Source organism: Mustela erminea, chromosome 1 (genome assembly GCF_009829155.1).
Source record: "Mustela erminea isolate mMusErm1 chromosome 1, mMusErm1.Pri, whole genome shotgun sequence".
Lineage (NCBI taxonomy): Eukaryota > Metazoa > Chordata > Mammalia > Carnivora > Mustelidae > Mustela > Mustela erminea.
In genome coordinates, this window is record NC_045614.1 from 6,761,534 (window position 1) to 6,785,458 (window position 23,925).

The 23,925-nt window shown below is 43.4% G+C and overlaps 1 protein-coding gene across 1 annotated transcript; it reads left to right on the forward strand.

The window, feature by feature from the left end:
- Window positions 1-1,082: 1,082 nt before the first annotated feature.
- ZNF317 (zinc finger protein 317) lies at window positions 1,083-23,925 on the forward strand. Its single transcript, XM_032310061.1, has 7 exons — window positions 1,083-1,280; window positions 17,567-17,689; window positions 18,373-18,512; window positions 18,983-19,109; window positions 19,533-19,628; window positions 21,204-21,286; window positions 21,993-23,925. Exons 2-7 carry the CDS (start codon window positions 17,659-17,661, stop codon window positions 23,310-23,312), a joined length of 1,797 nt encoding a protein of 598 aa, XP_032165952.1. The 5' UTR covers window positions 1,083-1,280; window positions 17,567-17,658; the 3' UTR covers window positions 23,313-23,925.

Sequence of the window (23,925 nt, forward strand, 5' to 3'; positions counted from 1 at the left end):
TACCCAGTTTCTGTTTTTATGCCCCCAGGTCCTGCCTGAGTCCTATCTGAATCTTCTCCCTTTTCTCCTCCTCTGTGCTGGCTCCAGATCTTTAAGATGTGACCCTTTCCCCTCTCTGGAGTTTCCCCCAGTCTTGACCCAACCACCCACTGCCCCAGGTCATTCCATTTTTGCTCTCCTCTCTGCAGTGGGGCTTGTTCCGTCCCCCTCTTGTTCCTGTTAAGAGAAATCAGAATTACTTACTTTTCCCATTTGAGTCTTACAACAATTTAGGAGGTAGCTCATTTCTATAGAAGGGACAGGCTATAGGCACTATACTGAATGCCTGTCTTGGTGGAGTTGGAATTAGAACTCGTGCTAAGAAGCAGACACGGACCACTGTTGCATTCCTTTTGTAGTCATCTTCCCCTCACTTGGAAGTTAGGCCTCCTAAACTTCTGGCTAAGGCATTGTAAGAGGACCACAAAACACAAACTCGGACTTTTCCAAGCCCCACCATGACTTCTCTTGACTCAGAAGCAAGGAAAACTTTTTTTTTTTCTTTTTTTTGGCAGTGATCAGGCTCTGGGTAGACGGTCAAGGAAGAACTGAACGTTCCAGTGGATAGATGGCATAAACCAAAGGGTTGAGAGTGTTGTCAAGGTTTTCAGTGGACAAGTGGAAAGACAGGGTTGCTATTACTTGAGGTTGAGAGGGTGAAGTCAGGAGTTTGATCTGTGGCATTTTAAAAGTATCTATAAAATAGCCAAGCTGAGAGAGCAAGTCTCATATGATCTGGAATCCAGGGTAGACGTGTGGGGCTGTGGATGGAAATTTGAGCCTTGAGTGCATCCACAGTACTTAAAACGGTGAGATTCACTGCTACCACAGAGAGAACGATAAGAAAACAGAAAGAAACCTGAGGACTGAGTCTCGGGATCCTGGAACAATTGGAAGTCGGGATCTGTGGAACGCCAGACTCGTCCTGGGAACCACCACCTTGACCGTCTAAACTCAAGAACTACATTTCCCAGAATCCTTTCCGCCCCATGTTTCCGAGTTCGAGGCCGCTTATGAAGTCCCGCGAGATTTAGAAGGCGGAAGTGAAGCGGAAGCCATTGCTCTCAGGAGGCGATTGCGGCTGTATACACATGGGCAGGGGAGGGGTCCGTCGTGGCTTCGTCTGGGCTGTTGGGGACTCTCCGCTTCCCCGCCGCAGACCGGACCTGCTGTGTGTACTTGGCGTCCCTTCACCTGCAGCCTCCGTGGCCTCCACTCCACCCGATTCTGCCCTCAGCCTTGTAAGCTCTGCTTTCCTCCCTTAACCCTTAACCCTCGGTTTTCCGAGAACAGGAAAGGCCCATAGGCAGAGACGAGTAAATGGGTTCAGGGACCTGGGACGGGAAAGTCCGGCAGCCCGGCGAGGAGTGTGCTTTGAACTCTGATCGGCAGTATGAAACGCTGGAACGCGAGGACCGAAATGTAGGACCCCCGTGTTTATGACAAGGGAAAGGCAGTGGTGATTTGGTTTTATTATTATTATTTTTTTTAAAGGACTCCTCGGGGTGGGGAGGGAAAAGCCCCACGGAAGTGAGTTCGGGACTTGATGGTGCGGTCAGGGATGGGAGACCGCGAGGAGAGAAGCACATAATCCTTGGCTTTGCGGTCCATTTTCTCCCGGCATTAATAAGAGGCACCCTGGCTTTATGTAACATTTGTATTGAATGTTGAATTTTAAATTTTTAAAGTTTCTGGTGCACTTACCTGTTTAGTTGACTCCCGTAAACAGCCTATAACTAGTTTAAAAGTTCACGTCAAAAAAAAAAAAAACCACTTCCCTTCAACATTCTGTTAATTTGAGACTTATCCATTAATATTTGTTGTGACTACTGATATTTTGCGTTGATTTTTACCGTCTTACGTGCTTGTTATTTATCCTTTTGACTTTCAGGTATTTTTTTAATTGGAATATAAAACATACGCCAAAAAGGGTACGAAAACACACATATTCTCTTTTTTTTAAGGGTTTAATCATTTTTTTTAAGATTTTATTTATTTACCTGTCAGAGAGAGAGAGAGAGGGAGAGAGAGCGAGCGAGCACAGGCAGAGTGGCAGGCAGAGAAGAGGGAGAAGCAGGCTCCCTGCCCAGCCAGGAGCCCGATGTGGGACTCGATCCCAGGCCGCGGGGATTATGACCTGAGCGGAAGGTAGCCGCTCAACCAGCTGAGCCAGGTTAAATCCAGGCGTCGGGGTTTAATCATTTTTAATATGAATAATGGAAATTTATGACCCACTTAGAGTAGAATGGAATAAAAGCACTAACAAAGACATACGATGATGAAGTGTGGCAGTCAGGGCCGTTAGATAAAAGGATGGTTAATGACGTGGTTAACTAATGTCCAGCTAGTGTCCAGAACCCACTTCACACTTTTGCTGTGCACCCACACACACACACACACACACACCTCTCTCTCTCTCTCTTTCTCTCTCTCTCTAAAGCAAATCTACAGACCAGACCAAAAAGAGATGATAAAATCCTTGGAACCTGGGTGCTCTCCTGCATCTTCCTCTTTCCCCATGATTTCCTTTATGGATTTTACTGCTTACATGTTTTTCAAAAAAAAAAAAAAGCATTTCCTAATTTTGGTAATTATTTGTGAATGGACTCCCATTCTTAAGTGTTTTCAGAAATATCCTTTTTTCCATTAATGCAAGTTCAGTTTTTAATTTAGAGATTTCTGAGTATCTTGTAGATGAAGTAAGTACACTTAGCCATTCTTTTTCAGGCACTTCATGGCTTAAATTTTAGAGTCTGCGAAGTTCCGCACACTGGAGTTTTATTTTCAAGTTGCATGGAATCTGTATATGAATTTGGATAATATTGGCATAATTCCGTTGTATCTTACAATTTATGTCTTTTTATTTATATACTGTAATGCCTTTCAGGAAAGTTTTAAAGGATTTAGAGTGTTTATTTTGGTTTTTGGTTTTTTTTTAAGATTTTACTTGAGAAAGGTCATGCATAGGGGTGGGGCAGAGGGCAAGGGAGAAGCAGACTCCCCACTGAGCAGGGAGCCGGGGGGATCACTACCTCAGCCAAAGGCAGACCCTTAACCTGCTGAGCCACCTAGGTGCCCCTAGGGTTGTGTTGTGTAAGAGAGAAAGAGGGGTTTTTTTGTTGTTGGATTTATTCATAGGAGCTTTCATTTTTAGCGCTTGGGATTTTTTCCCCTCAACCTCTTGGTGTATTGAATTTTGGTTGGTTTTTTGTTTGTTTGTTTTTAAATATTTTATTTATTTATGTGACAGATCACAAGTAGGCAGAGAGGCAGGCAGAGAGAGAGAGAGAGGGCAGGAAGCAGGCTCCCCGCTGAGCAGAGAGCCCGACTCAGGGCTTGATTCCAGGACCCTGAGATCATGACCTGAGCCGAAGGCAGGGGCTTTCACCCACTGAGCCACCCAGGTCCCCTGGGTTAGTTTTTGTATAGTGTTTTGAATGTTCTTCAAAGACAGTGTTATCATCTGTTTAGAATAAATAGATAATTTTTTTTACTTTCCATTTGCATCGTTCATGTTTTATTTACTTATTTTTTTGGACGGGCTGAGGACTGGTAGCATTGCGTGGAGTTTGGATAGGAAACTCTAGCAGTCCTACATTTTTTTTTTCTGACCTTGAAGAGAATTGACCTTGTTTGCTGGAGGCTTTTTTTTTTTTTTTTTAATTTATTAGGCAGATACCACAAGCAGGCAGAGAGAGGGGGAAGCAGGCTCCCCACTGAGCAGAGAGCCCCATGTAGGGCTTGATCCTGGGACCCTGAGACCAGGACCTGAGCCGAAGGCGGAGGCTTAGCCCACTGAGCCACCCAGGTGCCCCCGGGGGCTTTTTTTTTAAGATAGCAAAGGAGGCTCCCTACTTTTCCTAGTTTAAGAGTTTTTCCTCTTGAATGGTTTAGGTTTTTAACGAGTGATTTTTTTTTTTTTTTTTTTTTTTCCTTTTGGCATCTACTTCGATATGTTTATCTTGTGTATCTCCAGCTCCGAAAATAATGGCTGGCTTATGGTAGGTGCTTCTACTGTAGTGCATTGAACAAATGAGTGAATACTTTGCTTTTCTTATTTATCTGATAATGTTGAGAATTAAACCAATTGATTTCTTAGTGATTCACTACATTTGCCTTGAAAAATAACTTGAGAAAGACAGGCACTGTTCTATCGATTTTTTGGCTTCTGTCTGCTAGTAGTTGGTTATTTGGATCTGTGTGTGAGTAAAATGGGCCTGCGATTTTCCTTTCTGTGTCAGGTTTATGCCAACCTCATAAAATAGGGTGGAAATACTCCCACTGTTTTCTAAACTCTGGAATATTTTGACCAAGAATAGAATCAGTTTTTCCTTAAAGGGGAGCTGTGCCAGAAGAACCATTTTGGTCTGGAGTTTTTGTTGTGGAAATTTTTCGAGCTCTTGATTCAATTCCTTTAAGGGTCTTAGTGATGTAAGAAGGATATTAGGGTTCAGAGCCGACAGCCAAGAAAGGATTCTTGAGACGTTTTTGGTGCAAAGAGGTGGTTTTATTAAAGCACCAGGACAGAAATAAATAAGTAAATACAAATTTTTTAAAAAATTTGGAAAAGCACGAAGATGGGACCTGTGGGTAGAAAGAGCTGCACTGGGGTCATGAGGAGTGGCCCATTACATACTTTCAAGTTGGGTGGGGGTTAGGGATAGTGTAAGTCTCCCAGGTATTTTGGAATCAAGGTTTACAGGATTCTGAGGTTCTACCTATTGTTAGGAAAAGGTCATTTATTTAGTAAACCCGCAGTCATGAGACCCTTCAGATGTCCATCAGTGGGTCATATGCTTGGAGGATGATTGCCATCATGTATCTTGGGGGATAAAGGAGATGAAGGAAGTTTCTGAAGGAATTTTTATATGTTAAAGTAGACTTACAGGATCTGGGCAGCCGGGCTAAGATTGACTTTTGCTCTTCGCAGCGTGTTAATTAACATCAAAGCAGTCCCTAGAAGAATGTCACTCTGCCTGTTGCAAGGACTTGGCCAAGAGGCTGTAAGTAGTAAGGAAATTTAATAATTTTTCTTCTGGCTTTGTTTGCCTCATCAGTAGGGCATCTAAGTTCTTTACATCATTATGGTGAATAAAATATCTTTAGAAATTTTTTCCTCCTAGGGGGGTGCCTGGGTGGCTCAGTGGGTTAAAAGCCTCTGCCTTCGGCTTGGGTCACGATTCCAGGGTCCTGGGATGGAGCCCCGCCTGGGACTCTCATCGGAGAGCCTGCTTCCTCCTCTCTCTCTCTGCCTGCCTCTCTGCCTACTTGTGATCTCGATCTGTGAAATAAAAAAATAAAATCTTTAAAAAAAAAAAAAAAGAAAAGAAATTTATTCCTTCTAAGGTTTAAATTGTATAGTCAAAGTTGTTAATAAAGTTCTTACTAGAATTGTATAGTCAAAGTTGTTAATAAAGTTCTTACTATATTTTTAGTGTTCATCACATCTGTAATGTAATCCAGTTCTTCCTTTTTATATTTTCCTTGTTTAAAAAATAAATCTTGCCAGAATTTTGTCAGTTTTGTTTTTCTTAGAGAACTTTTGGCTTGATTGAACCACTTCCTTGTATGGATGTTTTCTATTTTAGAACTTTTCTGTTCTTTATAGCTTTCTTCCTTTTATTTTTTTGGGATGTTTCTTTCCAGTTTCTAACATTGGACACCTGTCACATTCCAGAGGATTCCAGTGGAATACCTTACTGCATTTCAGTTCTAAATATTGAATATTAGGACTTCTTTGACATATGAATTATTTAGGCTTTTTTTTTCCCCCTTAATATCCATTGCTCTGACAGTTTTCTGGTTGTCTTTTGGGCATTGTTTGCTAACCTCATTGCGCTGTTTTCATAGACAGATGCCATTTTCTGAGACACATCGTGCCTGTGTGGTTGCATTTTATAGTAGGTGTGGGATACGGTTTCATCCCGTTCAGTCTGCCTGTAGTTAATTGAATTGTCTGCTCGAACAGTATTAGTAAGAGCTCTGCTGGTGGCTTTGTCCATTTGCAGAGTTCTGCCCTTTTTTATTTTTTTCATGTGTTTGAGGCTGTGAAAACATATATACAGCCTTTTCTTGAATTATACCTCTTTGTTCTATAATACCTCAGTTTTCTCGATGAACCATTCTGCCTTAATCCTTTCTGTCCAATTCTAATATGTTTAAGCAGCTTAAAAAAAAAAGTGTGTGTGTGCCCTATATATCTTCTTTTTATTTCCATTCTTGTTTTATCTTTGTGTTTTTTTTTTTTAATTTTTTTATTAAAATTTTTATTTTTTATAAACATATATTTTTATCCCCAGGGGTACAGGTCTGTGAATCACCAGGTTTACACACTTCACAGCACTCACCAAAGCACATACCCTCCCCAATGTCCATAATCCCACCCCCTTCTCCCAAACCCCCTCCCCCCAGCAACCCTCAGTTTGTTTTGTGAGATTAAGAGTCACTTATGGTTTGTCTCCCTCCCAATCCCATCTTGTTTCATTGATTCTTCTCCTACCCACTTAAGCCCCCATGTTGCATCACCACTTCCTCATATCAGGGAGATCATATGATAGTTGTCTTTCTCTGCTTGACTTATTTCGCTAAGCATGATAGGCTCTAGTTCCATCCATGTTGTCGCAAATGGCAAGATTTCATTTCTTTTGATGGCTGCATAGTATTCCATTGTGTATATATACCACATTTTCTTGATCCATTCATCTGTTGATGGACATCTAGGTTCTTTCCATAGTTTGGCTATTGTGGACATTGCTGCTATAAACATTCGGGTGCACGTGCCCCTTTGGATCACTACGTTTGTATCTTTAGGGTAAATACCCAATAGTGCAATTGCTGGGTCATAGGGCAGTTCTATTCTCAACATTTTGAGGAACGTCCATGCTGTTTTCCAGAGTAGATGCACCAGCTTGCATTCCCACCAACAGTGTAGGAGGGTTCCCCTTTCTCCGCATCCTCGCCAGCATCTGTCATTTCCTGACTTGTTGATTTTAGCCATTCTGACTGGTGTGAGGTGATATCTCATTGTGGTTTTGATTTGTATTTCCCTGATGCCGAGTGATATGGAGCACTTTTTCATGTGTCTGTTGGCCATCTGGATGTCTTCTTTGCAGAAATGTCTGTTCATGTCCTCTGCCCATTTCTTGATTGGATTATATGTTCTTTGGGTGATGAGTTTGCTAAGTTCTTTTTAGATTCTGGACACTAGTCCTTTATCTGATATGTCACTTGCAAATATCTTCTCCCATTCTGTCAGTTGTCTTTTGATTTTGTTAACTGTTTCCTTTGCTGTGCAAAAGCTTTTGATCTTGATGAAATCCCAATAGTTCATTTTTGCCCTTGCTTCCCTTGCCTTTGACGTTGTTCCTAGGAAGATGTTGCTGCGGCTGAGGTCGAAGAGGTTGCTGCCTGTGTTCTCCTCAAGGATTTTGATGGATTCCTTTTGCACATTGAGGTCCTTCATCCATTTTGAGTCTATTTTTGTGTGTGGTGTAAGGAAATGGTCCAATTTCATTTTTCTGCATGTGGCTGTCCAATTTTCCCAGCACCATTTATTGAAAGGCTGTCTTTTTTCCATTGGACATTCTTTCCTGCTTTGTCGAAGATTAGTTGACTGTAGAGTTGAGGGTCTATTTCTGGGCTCTCTATTCTGTTCCATTGATCTATGTGTCTGTTTTTGTGCCAGTACCATGCTGTCTTGATGATGACAGCTTTGTAATAGAGCTTGAAGTCCGGAATTGTGACGCCACCAACGTTGGCTTTCTTTTTCAATATCCCTTTGGCTATTCGAGGTCTTTTCTGGTTCCATATAAATTTTAGAATTATTTGTTCCATTTCTTTGAAAAAGATGGATGGTATTTTGATAGGAATTGCATTAAATGTGTAGATTGCTTTAGGTAGCATAGACATTTTCACAATATTTATTCTTCCAATCCAGGAGCATGGAACATTTTTCCATTTCTTTGTGTCTTCCTCAATTTCTTTCATGAGTACTTTATAGTTTTCTGAGTATAGATTCTGTGCCTCTTTGGTTAGGTTTATTCCTAGGTATCTTGTGGTTTTGGGTGCAATTGTAAATGGGATGGACTCCTTAATTTCTCTTTCTTCTGTCTTGCTGTTGGTGTAGAGAAATGCAACTGATTTCTGTGCATTGATTTTATATCCTGACACTTTACTGAATTCCTGTATAAGTTCTAGCAGTTTTGGAGTGGAGTCTTTTGGGTTTTCCACATATAGTATCATACCATCTGCAAAGAGTGATAATTTGACTTCTTCTTTGCCGATTTGGATGCCTTTAATTTCCTTTTGTTGTCTGATTGCTGAGACTAGGACCTCTAGTACTATGTTGAATAGCAGTGGTGATAATGGACATCCCTGCCGTGTTCCTGACCTTAGCGGAAAAGCTTTCAGTTTTTCTCCATTGAGAATGATATTTGCGGTGGGTTTTTCATAGATGGCTTTGATGATATTGAGGTATGTGCCCTCTATCCCTACACTTTGAAGAGTTTTGATCAGGAAGGGATGCTGTACTTTGTCAAATGCTTTTTCAGCATCTATTGAGAGTATCATACGGTTCTTGTTCTTTCTTTTATTGATGTGTTGTATCACATTGACTGATTTGCGGATGTTGAACCAACCTTGCAGCCCTGGAATAACTCCCACTTGGTCGTGGTGAATAATCCTTTTAATGTACTGTTGAATCCTATTGGCTAGTATTTTGTTGAGTATTTTCGCATCTGTGTTCATCAAGGATATTGGTCTATAGCTCTCTTTTTTAATGGGATCCTTGTCTGGTTTTGGGATCAAGGTGATACTGGCCTCATAAAATGAGTTTGGAAGTTTTCCTTCTATTTCTATTTTTTGGAACAGATTGAGGAGAATAGGAATTAGTTCTTCTTTAAATGTTTGTTAGAATTCCCCCGGGAAGCCGTCTGGCCCTGGGCTTTTGTTTGTTTGGAGATTTTTAATGACTGTTTCAATCTCCTTACTGGTTATGGGTCTGTTCAGGCTTTCTATTTCTTCCTGGTTCAGTTGTGGTAGTTTATATGTTTCTAGGAATGCATCCATTTCTTCCAGATTGTCAAATTTATTGGCGTAGAGTTGCTCATAGTATGTTCTTATAATAGTTTGTATTTCTTTGGTGTTAGTTGTGATCTCTCCTCTTTCATTCATGATTTTATTTATTTGGGTCCTTTCTCTTTTCTTTTTGATAAGTCGGGCCAGGGGTTTATCAATTTTATTAATTCTTTCAAAGAACCAGCTCCTAGTTTCGTTGATTTGTTCTATTGTTTTTTTGGTTTCTATTTCATTGATTTCTGCTCTGATCTTTATGATTTCTCTTCTCCTGCTGGGCTTAGGGTTTCTTTCTTGTTCTTTCTCCAGCTCCTTTAGGTGTAGGGTTAGGTTGTGTACCTGAGACCTTTCTTGTTTTGAGAAAGGCTTGTACCGCTATATATTTTCCTCTCAGGACTGCCTTTGTTGTGTCCCACAGATTTTGAACCGTTGTATTTTCATTATCATTTGTTTCCATGATTTTTTTCAATTCTTCTTTAATTTCCCGGTTGACCCATTCATTCTTTAGAAGGATGCTGTTTAGTCTCCATGTATTTGGGTTCTTTCCAAACTTCCTTTTGTGGTTGAGTTCTAGCTTTAGAGCATTGTGGTCTGAAAATATGCAGAGAATGATCCCAATCTTTTGATACCGGTTGAGTCCTGATTTAGGACCGAGGATGTGATCTATTCTGGAGAATGTTCCATGTGCACTAGAGAAGAATGTGTATTCTGTTGCTTTGGGATGAAATGTTCTGAATATATCTGTGGTGTCCATCTGGTCCAGTGTGCTTTCTTTATTTCCTTGCTGATCTTTTCCTTGGATGATCTGTCCATTTCAGTGAGGGGAGTGTTAAAGTCCCCTACTATTATTGTATTATTGTTGATGTGTTTCTTTGATTTTGTTATTAATTGGTTTATATAGTTGGCTGCTCCCACGTTGGGGGCATAGATATTTAAAATTGTTAAATCTTCTTGTTGGACAGACCCTTTGAGTATGATATAGTGTCCTTCCTCATCTCTTATTATAGTCTTTGGCTTAAAATCTAATTGATCTGATATAAGGATTGCCACTCCTGCTTTCTTCTGATGTCCATTAGCATGGTAAATTCTTTTCCACCCCCTCACTTTAAATCTGGAGGTGTCTTCGGGCTTAAAATGAGTTTCTTGGAGGCAACATATAGATGGGTTTTGTTTTTTTATCCATTCTGATACCCTGTGTCTTTTGACAGGGGCATTTAGCCCATTAACATTCAGGGTAACTATTGAGAGATATGAATTTAGTGCCATTGTATTGCCTCTAAGGTGACTGTTACTGTATATGGTCTCTGTTCCTTTCTGATCTACCACTTGTAGGCTCTCTCTTTGCTTAGAGGACCCCTTTCAATATTTCCTGTAGAGCTGATTTGGTGTTTGCAAATTCTTTCATTTTTTGTTTGTCCTGGAAGCTTTTAATCTCTCCTTCTATTTTCAATGATAGCCTAGCTGGATATAGTATTCTTGGCTGCATGTTTTTCTCGTTTAGTGCTCTGAAAATATCATGCCAGCTCTTTCTGGCCTGCCAGGTCTCTGTGGATAAGTCAGCTGCCAATCTAATATTTTTACCATTGTATGTTACAGACTTCTTTTCCCGGGCTGCTTTCAGGATTTTCTCTTTGTCACTGAGACTTGTAAATTTTACTATTAGGTGACGGGGTGTGGGCCTTTTCTTTTTGATTTTGAGAGGCGTTCTCTGAACCTCCTGAATTTTGATGCTCGTTCCCTTTGCCATATTGGGGAAATTCTCCCCAATAATTCTCTCCAGTATACCTTCTGCTCCCCTCTCTCTTTCTTCTTCTTCTGGAATCCCAATTATTCTAATGTTGTTTCGTCTTATGGTGTCACTTATCTCTCGAATTCTCCCCTCGTGGTCCAGTAGCTGTTTGTCCCTCTTTTGCTCAGCTTCCTTATTCTCTGTCATTTGGTCTTCTATATCACTAATTCTTTCTTCTGCCTCATTTATCCTAGCAGTGAGAGCCTCCATTTTTTATTGCACCTCATTAATAGCTTTTTTGATTTCAACTTGGTTAGATTTTAGTTCTTTTATTTCTCCAGAAAGGGCTTTTATATCTCTCGAGAGGGTTTCTCTAATATCTTCCATTCCTTTTTTGAGCCCGGCTAGAACCTTGAGAATTGTCATTCTGAACTCTAGATCTGACATATTACCAATGTCTGTATTGATTAGGTCCCTAGCCTTCGGTACTGCCTCTTGTTCTTTTTTTTGTGTTGAATTTTTCCGTCTTGTCATTTTGTCCAGATAAGAGTATATGAAGGAGCAAGCAAAATACTAAAAGGGTGGCAACAACCCCAGGAAAATATGCTTTAACCAAATTAGAAGAGATCCCAAATCGTGAGGGGGGAGAAAGGGGATAAAAAGAGGTTCAAAAAGGAAGAAAGAAAAATAAGAAAAAAGGAAAAAGAATTAAAAAAAATAAGAAAAATATAAAAAAGAAAAAATATATATATTAGATAAACTAGTTAAAAAACGTTAAAAAAAAGGTAAAAGTTAAAAAAAAAAATTTAACCAGAAGGCGAGAAAAAAAACAAAAAATGAAAAAGAAAAAAATTAAATTAACTGCAAGACTAAAAAAAACACAGGGAAAAAGCCATGAGTTCCGTTCTTTGCTTTCTCCTCCTCTGAAATTCTGCTGCTCTCCTTGGTATTGAAACCGCACTCATTGGTAGGTGAACTTGGTCTCGGCTGGATTTCTTGTTGATCTTCTGGGGGAGGGGCCTGTTGTAGTGATTCTCAAGTGTCTTTGCCCCAGGCGGAATTGCACCGCCCTTACCAGGGGCCGGGGTTTGCTTTCAGGAGCTTTTGTTCCCTGAGCGCTTTCCATAGAGTTCCAGAGGACGGGAATACAAATGGTGGCCTACTGGTCTCCAGCCCGGAGGAGCCGAGAGTCCAGGACCCCACTCCTCAGTGCGCCCTTTGAGAACAGCGCCCAGTTACTCCCGTCTGCCTGACCTCCAGCCGCGCTCCGAGCTCACCGAGCCTGCGACCGGTTCAAGGTAACACCGAGCTGTGAGCTTACTGTCGACTCTGTCTCTGTAGCCGGCTTTCCTGTTCCAATACCCGCAAGCTCTGCGACACTCAGACACCCCCGATCCTTCTGTGACCCTGCGGGACCTGAGGCCACTCTGACCCCGCATGGGCTTCGCCCCAGTTTAGCCTCTGGAGCGATGTCCCTCAGTGGAACAGACTTTTAAAAGTCCTGATTTTGTGCTCCGTTGCTCCGCCGCTTGCCGGGAGCCGGCCCCTCCCCCCGGGGTCTATCTTCCCGTCGCTTTGGATTCACTTCTCCGCCGGTCCTACCTTTCAGAAAGTGGTTGTTTTTCTGTTTCCAGAATTGCTGTTCTTCTTCTCTTCGATCTGCCGAAGGATTTTCAGGTGTTTGCAATCTTTAGATAAGCTATCTAGCTGATCTCCGGCTAGCTGAAGTTAGTCTCAGCCTGCTACTTCTCCGCCATCTTGACTCCTCGCTATCTTTGTGTTTTAGATGGCTCTTATAAACAACATATAATTGGATTGTTTTTAATCCATTCTGAGACTCTTTGTATTTTGGTTGAAATATATTTAGTTGTTGAATTTGCCCTTTTTCTGTTTTTTTCTTTCCTCTAGCTGTCTTTGATTTAAATATTTTTCTTTAATTTCACCTTTCTCTCTGTCTATTTTTAAATAGATTTTATTTATTTATTTGCAAGCAAGGGGGTAAGGAGAAAGACAAGCAGACTCCATGCTGAGGGCAGAGCTCAACATGGGGTTCAGTCCCTGGACTTTGAGATCATGACCTGAGCTGAAATCTGGAGTCAGTTGCTAAACCAACTGAGCCACCCAGACACCCCTTTCTCCTTTTTGAATTTATTTATATGTTATTTACCCTGAAGACATTGGCCTTAGAAGAAAGGGCAGACATCTCCATCCTTGTTAGTAATAGGAGAGGAAGAGAATATCCAAGACCAGTTTGGGGAGGAATTTCGGTAGAACTGGAGACCAGAGGGTTAGAAATACTCCTTTTTTTTTTTTTTTTTTTTAAAGATTTTATTATTTATTTGACAGATAGATCACAAGTAGGCAGAGAGGCAGGCAGAGAGAGAGGAGGAAGCAGGCTCCCCACTGAGCAGAGAGCCCGATGTGGGCCTCGATCCTAGGACCCTGGGATCATGACCTGAGCCGAAGGCAGAGGCTTAACCCACTGAGCCACCCAGGCGCCCCAGAAATACTCCTTTTAAAGTCAAGTATAATTTACATTGAAGACAATTTATAGATGTTAGATCCAGTTTGATGACTTTTTTGACAGTTGTGTATGTTGTGTAATGACTAACTAAAAAAATTAAATGAAAATATGAAGAATATTTCAGTTGCTCCCGAAAGTTCCTCTTGTTTCTCTCAGTCTCTCCATCTCATACTCTTCCATCGAGACAGCCACTTTTTTCTGGTGACCAAAATAAACAAGTTTTGCCAACAACCAAAATAAGCTTGCCTACTTGTGGATGTCATATAACTGGAATTAGAGCATTTTTTTGTGCCTAGTTTCTTTTTTTAAAAAGATTTTATTTATTTGAGAGAGAGAGAGAGAGAGAGACAGCACAGTGAGGAGCAAAGGGAGATAGAGATTTCTCTCTGAGACGGATCCCAATGAGGGGCTAAATCCCAGAACTCTGGGATCATGACCTGAGCTGAAGGAAGAGGCTTAACAACAACCAACCGATGCCCTTGTATCTAGTTTCTTTTTTTCCTTTTTCCTTTTTTTTCTGAGATTTATTTATTTATTTGAGTGAGAAAGCACGAGAGGGGAGAGGACCAGAGGGAGAAGCAGATTCCTCCCGAGCAGGGAGCCTGATGCAGGGACTAGACCCTGGGACTCAGGGATGGTGACTTGAGCAGAATACAGATGTGTACCCGACTGAGCCACCCAGGCACCCTTCTGTCTAGTTTCTGTTGGCATTGTAGGCATTCAGCCATGTTGTATGGCTCAGTTTTTGTTCTCAGTATTCCATCGTACACACCACGATTTGTTTACCCATTCTGCTGTTGAGGTAGATTGTTCATAGTTTGGGGCTGTTGTGAAATCAGATTGCTGTGAACATTTTTGTATAAGTCTTTGTAACATGTGTTTAGAAATTTATTTTGGGTAAATTTCCGTGAATGGAATGGCTGAGTCAAGTTGGAAGTTGACTTTTTTTTTTAATTTCTTAGAGAGAGAGAAAACAAGTAGGCAGAGCAGCAGGCAGAGGGAGAGGGAGAAGCAGGCTCTCTGCCCAGCAGGGAGCTGGATGTGGGGCTCGATCCCAGGACCCTGGGATCATGACCTGAGCTGAAGGCAGAGGTTTAACCCACTGAGCCACCCAGGCACCCCTGAATGTGTACTTTTAAGAAACTGGCAAACTATTGTCCAAAGTGGTTGAACTATTTCAACCCCAGCCATCCATCTTTTCCAACATTTGATGGCATTTTTTTCATTTTGGCCATTCCAGTGGATTGAAATCTTACATCTTCAGTTTTGTTTTACATTTATCTGATGACTAATGATGTTGACTACCTCTGTGAAACTTATTGGTCTCTCATTAAATTTTGTGAAGTGTCTTGAGCCCCTTTTTTTGAGTTGGATTTTTTCTAATTTTGTAGGAGATCTTTATATACTCAGAACATGAACTTTTCATTAAGTATATGTACTACAAACATTTTTTTCCCAGCCTCTGTCTTGCCTGTTCATTTTTTTTTAACTGAGGTATAATTGGCATAGCATTATATTAATCTCAGGTGTACAGTGTAAAGATTCAATATTTGTGTATGTTGCAAAATGATCAGAATAAGTCTATAGTTAATATCATCACCATACTTAGTTACAGATTTTTTTATCTTACGATGAGAACTCTCAAGATCAACTCCTAGTGGATTTCCCCTCAATTTTCTTAAACTGAAGTAGAGTTAACACACCATGTTACAGTAGTTTGGGGTATAAAAACCTTATGCTTTGCTCACCACAAGTGTAGCCACTACTTGTCATCATACAGTGTTACTGCAGTACCTTGGACAGCGTTGCCTGTGTTGTACCCTTTTCCTTACCTGCCTTCAAATATCTACTACAGCATTATTAACTATAGTCACCATGCTGTGCCTTATATCGCCAGGACCTACTCATTTTATAACTGGAAATTTGTACCTTTTAACCCCCTTCACCCATTTAACCCATCCCCTGCCTCAGGCAGTCACCAGTCTGTTCTCTGTATCCATGAGGTTGTTTTCTGGTTTTTCTTTTTCTTGTGTTTTTTTGTTTTGTTTTGTTTTGGTTTTGTTTTCTGGTTTTTCTTAAAGATTCCACATAGAAGTGAAAACATAAAATATTTATTTTTCTGTCTGCTTATTCTAAGACTGCTTATTTCACTTTGTTTATGCAGTGATAAGAGAAAATGCAGTTATTTTTTACCCATTGAGTTCTTTCAGTACCATTTATTTTATTTTATTTTTTTAAAGATTTTATTTATTTATTTGAGAGAGAGACAGTGAGAGAGTGCATGAGCAAGGAGAAGGTCAGAGGGAGAAGCAGACTCCCTGTGGATCTGGGAGCCCGATGTGGGACTCGATCCTGGGACTCCGGGATCATGACCTGAGCCGGAGGCAGCCGTCCAACCAACTGAGCCACCCAGAAGCCCCTTTCAGTGCCATTTATAAAGAAGACTTCTTTCCTTCCTGAATCGCTTCGTTCTCTTACTGAAAATAATTTGTGCACATGTAGATTTGTTTTTAACTCTCTTCTGGTCCGTTGATCTATTTGTTACTCATTCCAGTAACTCTTCATTATTGTGGTAACTTAGAAGTGTGAATCCTCCAAATTTGTTTTTCTTTCTTAACATTATTCCAGCTTCCCTAGATCTTTTGTATTTTGTTATACATTTTTTAAAAGATTTTATTTGTTAGAGAGCACAAGTAGGGGGAGCGGCAGGCAGAGGGAGAGGCAGGCTCCCCACCAAGCAAGGAGGCTGATGCAGGACTTAATCCCAGGACTCTGGGATCATGACCTGACCTGGAGGCAGACGCCTCACCAACTGAGCCGCCCACACATCCTGTATTTATTTCCTTTTTATCTTCCGCCCCTCTCCCTCTGCCCGACCCTGAGATCAAGGCTTGAGTTGAAATCAAGAGTCAGATGTTTAACCAGCTGTTCCACTCAGCACCTCTGGTGTACATTTTGGCTGTCAACTTCTAGAGAAGAAGCCTCCTAGGATTTTGATAGGGATTGCATTGTATTGACCGGTACACTTAGGGAGAATAAATACTACCTTAATAATAATGACTCTTGTAGTCTCTGAAAATGATGTCCCTGCTTAGTTATTTAGGCCTTCAGTATTTTTCACCAGTGTTAAACAGTTTTTGTTGTCAAGGTCTTAAGCAGCTTTCAATTTACTCCTAGGTATTTAAAGTTTTTAGGCTACCGTAAATGGCTCTTTTCTTACATGTTTCATTTCCCACTTCTTTGCTGAGGTATGTTTTTTTAGTTGAGATTACTGTGAAATGAAAATAAGGTGATTTGTTGAAAGTAAGAGTAATGATAAGTTAGTTTGTGACTCAGGACAAACTGGTAGGATGCGTACGTGGTTTTGGGGAGGTTGTAAGGTCAGGTTGCATAGGACGCTTTTCTGGAATGTAGGTGCTCCTTTCCCGATTGAGTTTTGAAAGTTTGGGGTTGTGTGCAGCATCATTTTGCCAGGTACCTTCAGAGAGGGGGTAAATGGCTGAAACCATCCAGGGCCGGTCTTTTGGTCAGTAGTAGTTACAATGGGCAGAGAGTCATGGATGTTACAGATCCATGATGACTTCTGGCTGGGTAGGTAGGGTGGTGAAAAAAGGTGATTTGCTGTCAGGGAATAAGATGGTAGGTGCATGGGTGGTCTGGAGTCCTCTCTCAAGTGGGAGAGTTTGGGTGAAGTGTTATGGAGGAGGTTTTGTAGAGAGTAAGATTTCTGAATCAGTATCTGCAACATGAAGCTGATTCCAGTGACGAGAAGGCCTGGTCTATGGCCAGGGTGGACATGTTGGTGTATGTGTATGGCGTGTGCGGCCAAAAGGCTCTGGAGATTTGAACACGTGGTAATAGGTGGACCATCCCATGGCCGCTAGAACCATCTGAAGCCATGGTGAGCCTTGAAGTTGAAAGGAAGAAGGGAAATTGGAGCCCAGGCATTTATGAGTAAGGGAGTCTGACTGAGCTGTGCTCGGGGACAGATTACTTGGGAGAGTGGATCTGAATCTTGAGGCACATCAGGGACCTTCCCTACATCGCCTGGAGGATTTCCTGAAGATAAAGGCCCGTATTAGACAGAACTTGGCTGCTCTAAAGAGAAGATGCTGGAAAGCAAAAGTCACAGTTGTCCTTTGAGCCTGAGAGGCAGAAAGCCTTGGACTGCTCCTAGTAAGTCTTTCTCTCATTTGCTGCAGATGCCTGCTCGAAGAGTCCCGTGACGGCGGGAGGGACGCCTCCTACAGCCAGTGCCCAGTTGTGCAGGCAGATTGACGGTCATCCTCACGGGATGGCAGCCCTTGGTCTGTCTCCCACATGTGGTAAGTTCTGGGTGTGATGAATGGATGCCCTCAGAAGTCAGCTCTCGTGGCCCCTGGATTTCACAGAGCTCAGGGTTGTGCATGGCCAGAGGGAGGGCTGCCAGAGAGCATGGAGGAACCGAATAGGGGTAGGAGCAAAGTCTTGGTAGCCTCCCAGTGGCTGCGTCTGATTTGGGGTCTTTGTGGGTCTGGGTGAAGTAGGGATTGTTAGTTGTTGGTTTATAAGGAAGGACTATAATGGGCAACCCTTAATTAGTTTTTATTACTATTATCATTACTAAAGATTTCATTTTTAAGTAATCTTCGCATCCAGCGTGGGGCTCAGAGCGTCAACCCTGAGATCAAGAGTCACGTGCTCCACCACTTGAGCCAGACAGGCACCCGGTTGTATTCTTTTATCCATTTATTACTGTGGTGAATCTGAGTGAAGTAGCAGCTCTGCCTCTTAGAGCTTTAATTTCCTCACTCATTGATTGAGCATATACATCACTTTCTTTGGGTATGTGAGCCCACCATCCTTTCTCTGTCCCTGCGTGGAGCAGGGCTGCTCTGGCTCCTTACAAGACATGGCGTGTGTGAGAGACAGGGATAGGCACCGCACGCCTAGACAGCGGGTGTGGGCCAGTTTCCTGATCTCTGAGTGTCCGGCAGGCTCTAATCCTCATGGATCTGCTCTTCTCCAGCTGTGTCCCCCCAGGACCCCGCCTATATCCGTAAGTCGGAAGTTCCTCCTCCTTCCAAAGACCATTCCTGTTCTCAGGACGTGGAGCTATTTGCTCGCAATGGCCTGGAATGCCCTGTGCCGGCTGGTATTGGTTCTCAGGTAGGAGCTCTCTGGGCCCCTAGGGGTGGGAGAGGCACTTCCCTAGAATGCCCCCAGCACCACTTGTTCGAGTTCTTTGAGAGCCTCAGCCAGGCTGATCAGTGCCTGATCAGGGCAGTGGGGTGAAAAAGCCCGAGACGGCTGCAGTGTTCCCCGCGATATCAGGGACCTGGTCGGGGGAAATGAATTTGTGTAGCCGGCGGATCTCTCATCATAGAGCTCAGAAGGCTCGGGCTAGACATGGAGAGAGCTTTGGTCCCATGTCAGCAGTGTTTGAATTGGAAAAGATGAGATCATCTCATAGGAAGAATCTTGAGGACTGGCTTCTGGAACACATTTGAGACCCCAGAACCCCATCTGAAAATCCCGTGTGTGGAGTCTCTCCTGCCCAGGCTTCAGCCTCAGCCGTCTTTTCTGTGAACGCGATAGGCTGGTTTCTTAACTGACCCCAAATGTGTGTGGCGATTCAGGAGTCAGTGACTTTCCAGGATGTTGCTGTGGACTTCACGGAGAAGGAATGGCCCCTGCTGGATTCTTCTCAGAGAAAACTATACAAAGATGTGATGCTGGAGAACTACAGTAACCTCACCTCTGTGGGTAAGGCTTGAGTCGCAGGTGTTTTTGTTCTAAGTACTTGGTGTGACCCCGGGACTGTGGGGAATTGGAACATAATTGTGACCAAGCCGACCTGGTGCTGCCCCCGCCCCACCCCCAGAGTCTCCTGGTGGTTGTTGAGACCTGTTCGTTCCCTTGACCTTAGACGTTGTCACGTGTGTCTGAGTTAGGTTTCTGAGTTAGGAAATCCTCATTCTTTTGAAGGGCAATGCATGTGGGTGTTGGTGGTGTTGTGTTTTATGAAAGCCTTTCACTGTGTTCCTTAGAAATTTGGCACCATCATTTTGCCGCTCCTAAGTCAGACTTGTCCGTCTTCAGAACACTGAAGACCAAAACACTGACCCCAGCGTAACGGAGGGCTTGTTCTCTCCACGATCCTCAACACACGTCTTCCCCTGTGAGTAGGGTATCAGGTGGGCAAACCCAGCCTCATCTCCCACTTGGAGCAAGAAGAGGAGCCGAGGACCGAGGAGAGGACACGTCACCGAGCCACATCTCCTGGTAAGCAGCAGGCAGACGCAGGTGCTTCTGGGTACCTGCTGATTTGGTGATGCGATGGAGGAAATGCTTGTCGGTACCTGTTCCGTTCAGTGATGGGATGGAGGGAGAGCCACTAGGAAATGTCACGCAGGGAAATTTGAGCATGAACCCTCTCCATTCGCTCACAGGTGCTTTGGTCTCTCTGTCCTCTCCAGGGTGTTTGCCTGTATGTGTATTTCTTTTGTCGCTTTCCCTTACCTACTTACTTTTTGCTGAGATAGAACTGACATGACACTGTGGTAGTTTCCGGTGTACAACATAATAATTCAATATTTGTATGTATTGCAAAGTGATCGCCACGGTACGTGTCATTAACATCCATCGCTGCACAGTTAACAAAAGTATTTTTTCCTTGTGATGAGAACTTTCAAGATTTACTGTCTTAGCAACTTCCCGTGCATTGCAGTATCTTTCACTGCAGTCACCATGCTGGGTGATAAATCCCCAGGACTTCTTTCATAACTGGGAATTTGTACCTTTGATGTCCCTTTTGTCCCCCTTCACACCCATTTTGTCCACCCACCACCTCTGACAACTACCACCAATCTGTTCTTTGTATCCGTGAGCTCGGTTGTACTGTTTTTGGGGGAGGGGAGGGTGGTTTGGTTTGGTTTTTGGTTTTTGTTTCTTAGATTCCACACTTCGGTGAGATCCGGTATGCCTTTCTTTGTCTAATCCCACTTAGCAGTATGCCCTCCATCCTTGTTGAAAATGGGGAAATGCCTTTCTTTTTTATGGCTGAGTAATACTCCATCGTCTGTATATACCACATTTTCTTTACTGTTCTCTACCGAGGGGCACTTAGATCAGTCCCATTGCCTTGGCTGTTGTAAATGATGCTGCTTTGAATGTGGGGATGTGGATGTCTTTTCAGGGTGGTGTTTTTGTTTTCTTTGGGTAAATTACTAGAAGCTGAATTGCTTGGAGTCCCCTTTAAATCTGACATGTCCACATGAGCTTTGTCCCCGCCTTTCATACTCAACATTCCTGGTCATACTTTTTCCGTTGTTATCAGTGTCAGTCTTTGAAGAATTTATTCCTTAGGGAATCAAGTTAAATGTCCTCCCTGTCACTGGCAGATGTCTCACACAGCCACGGTTCGTAGACATCTTTCTTTTTTTTTTTTTTTTTTTAATTTCAGCGTGACAGTATTCATTGTTTTTGCACCACACGCAGTGCTCCATGCAATCTGAGCCCTCTCTAATACCCACCACCTGGTACCCCAACCTCCCACCCCCGCCCCTTCAAAACCCTCAGATTGATTTTCAGAGTCCTTCCTTCTCCTCTCTCACTCCCCTTGTCCTCCATGCTATTTGTTATGCTTCACAAATAAGTGAAACCATAGGATAATTGGCTCTCTCTGGTTCATAGACTTTTTTCCTCACATGTGTGTTTCTCCCCTTTGACATCACCTTTCCTTCTTTAGGGCTCATATTGCAAAGAAATCCCCCCTGTTTCTGTCACTACCATCTCCCCGTCTTCTTTCTGCAGCTAATATTTTTCTCCCCAGGTTAATACTTTACCAATTTGTTTCAGATTGGGAGACTCCATCTAAAAACAAATGGTCCATCCTCATGGAAGATATTTTTGGGAAGGAAGCACCCAGCAGTGTGATAGTGGTAAGATTTCCTTGGGATAATCCCAGGTCTCCCGTGCTGGGAGGAGACAGGGACAGCCTCAGAGAAGCAGATCTAGAACCAAGTGAGTGGCCTTCCCTGAGGGCTGGTTGTTCAGACACTGACTGTCACAGCTTAGCGGGGAAACTCTAAACCTAGCCTTAAATTTCTTGGCTTAGGTTATGACAACCAACTCTTTCTGTAACTGTGCCTCAGGTAGTAAGTGTTAGGGCTGGATTCAGATTTAAACGGGTTAACAAAATATGCATGCAAAAAGCTTTGTGAAGGTATTATCTGTGGAGCCTTAGGGGGTGGCATTCAGCCCTTTTTTTTTTTTTTTTAAGATTTTATTTATTTGATAGAGATGACAAGTAGGCAGAGGGGCAGGCAAAGAGAGAGGAGGAAGCAGGCTCCCCACTGAGCAGAGAGCCCGATGTGGGGCTCGATCCCAGGACCCCAGGATCAGGACCTGAGCCAAAGGCAGAGGCTTTAACCCACTGAGCCACCCAGGTGCCCCGGTGTCCCACTTTTTATGTGATTGAGCCCAGATGGGGCAGGAACAGGGTTTTGGCACTGCAGATCACAAGGTCACTCGTCACAGTGACGCGCTTCTGCTTCCATCCGCTCGTGTGGGGATGACTAGATGATTTATAGGAACGTGGCGAGTTGTGGGAAGTGCCTTAGTCAGCGTTCCTCTCTTAATCAGCAGGAAAGAACTCATCTTGGAGAGAAATCCACCGAGTACGCCCACCTGTTTGAAGTCTTCAGCGTGGGCTCTCATCTTACTCAGCAGATGGGAAGGCACGCTGGCAAGAGGCCATATCACCGCCGGGACTGTGGGGCCGCTTTCAAGAACAGGCCCCATCTCGCCCAACACGTGAGCATTTACAATGGGAGGAAAATGCACGAATGTCACCAGTGCCAAAAAGCCTTCACCACGAGCGCGTCCCTCACACGACACAGGAGAATACACACGGGGGAGAAGCCCTACGAGTGCAGCGCCTGTGGGAAAGCCTTCAACGATCCCTCTGCCCTCCGGAGTCACGCGAGAACTCACCTCACAGAGAAGCCCTTTGACTGCAGCCAGTGTGGAAATGCCTTCCGAACCCTCTCCTCCCTGAAGATACACATGAGAGTTCACACTGGGGAGAGACCTTACAAGTGTGACGAGTGTGGGAAGGCATACGGCAGGAGCTGCCACCTCATTGCCCACAAACGGACACACACTGGAGAGAGACCCTACGAATGCCACGACTGTGGGAAAGCGTTCCAGCATCCCTCCCATCTCAAAGAGCACGTCCGGAATCACACCGGAGAGAAGCCCTATGAATGCACACAGTGTGGGAAAGCCTTCCGATGGAAGTCGAACTTCAATTTGCACAAGAAGAACCACACGGTAGAGAAAACATACGAATGTAAAGAATGTGGGAAATCCTTTGGTGATCTCCTGTCACGGAGAAAACACATGAGAATTCACATCGTAAAGAAACCCATTGAATGTAGACAGTGCGGGAAAGCGTTCCGAAACCAGTCCATCCTTAAGACACACATGAATTCTCACACTGGAGAGAAACCCTATGGGTGCGACCTGTGTGGGAAAGCCTTCAGCGCCAGCTCGAACCTGACCACACACCGGAAAATCCACACTCAAGAGAGACGCTATGAGTGTGCAGCCTGTGGGAAGGTGTTCGGGGACTACCTGTCCCGGAGGAGGCACATGAGCATTCACCTGGTAAAGAAACGTGTTGAATGTAGGCAGTGTGGGAAAGCCTTCAGAAACCAGTCGACCCTCAAGACACACATGAGAAGTCACACAGGAGAGAAGCCGTACGAGTGCGATCACTGCGGGAAAGCCTTCAGCATCGGCTCCAACCTTAATGTGCACAGGAGGATACACACTGGCGAGAAGCCCTACGAGTGCCTGGCCTGCGGGAAAGCCTTCAGTGACCATTCGTCCCTCCGGAGTCACGTGAAGACTCACCGGGGAGAGAAGCTCTTCGTGTCATCCGTGTGGAAGAGGCTCCAGTGACGCGTCATCTTTAAGGGAAGCCACAAGAGCTTAGACTGGGAAGAAGCATTGTTGGTGTGAGGGAGGCAGGAGCACTTTGATGAGCTCTACTGGACACAGAAGAGTACCTACTCTGTGACAGGAGAGACCCAGTTTGTGTCATGGCTGCGGAAGAGCTGTTTCTTCTCATCACTGTGGGGTTTGTGAGGACTCATGTTGGGGGCAAAGACATATCCTGTGCAGAAGCCAACTGTGTACATCCAGCTCTTTAAGGAAAATGAGGACTTCAGGGAGAGAAACCGTAGCTTCGTATTTAAGGTCAAAATGACTTTAGCACCACCTGGCACTTTCGGGGCATCTGAGTAAGCACAGTAGGGAGAAACTCTGTAAATCCGCTGTCTGGGCAAACCTTTGCCGGTCTCACTCTGTATTCCTCATAAAAGAAATCCTACTAAGGAGAAAAACTTGTAAAGTAGTAATGTGCAAAGGCCTATAATAGGTCAGAAAACGGGCCAACTCCCTATTTTTGTATGGCTTGCAAGCTAAGAATGGTTCCATTTTTGTTTATAAAGATTTTGTTTATTTATTTGACACACAGAGAAAGATCACAAGTAGGCAGAGAAGCAGGCAGAGA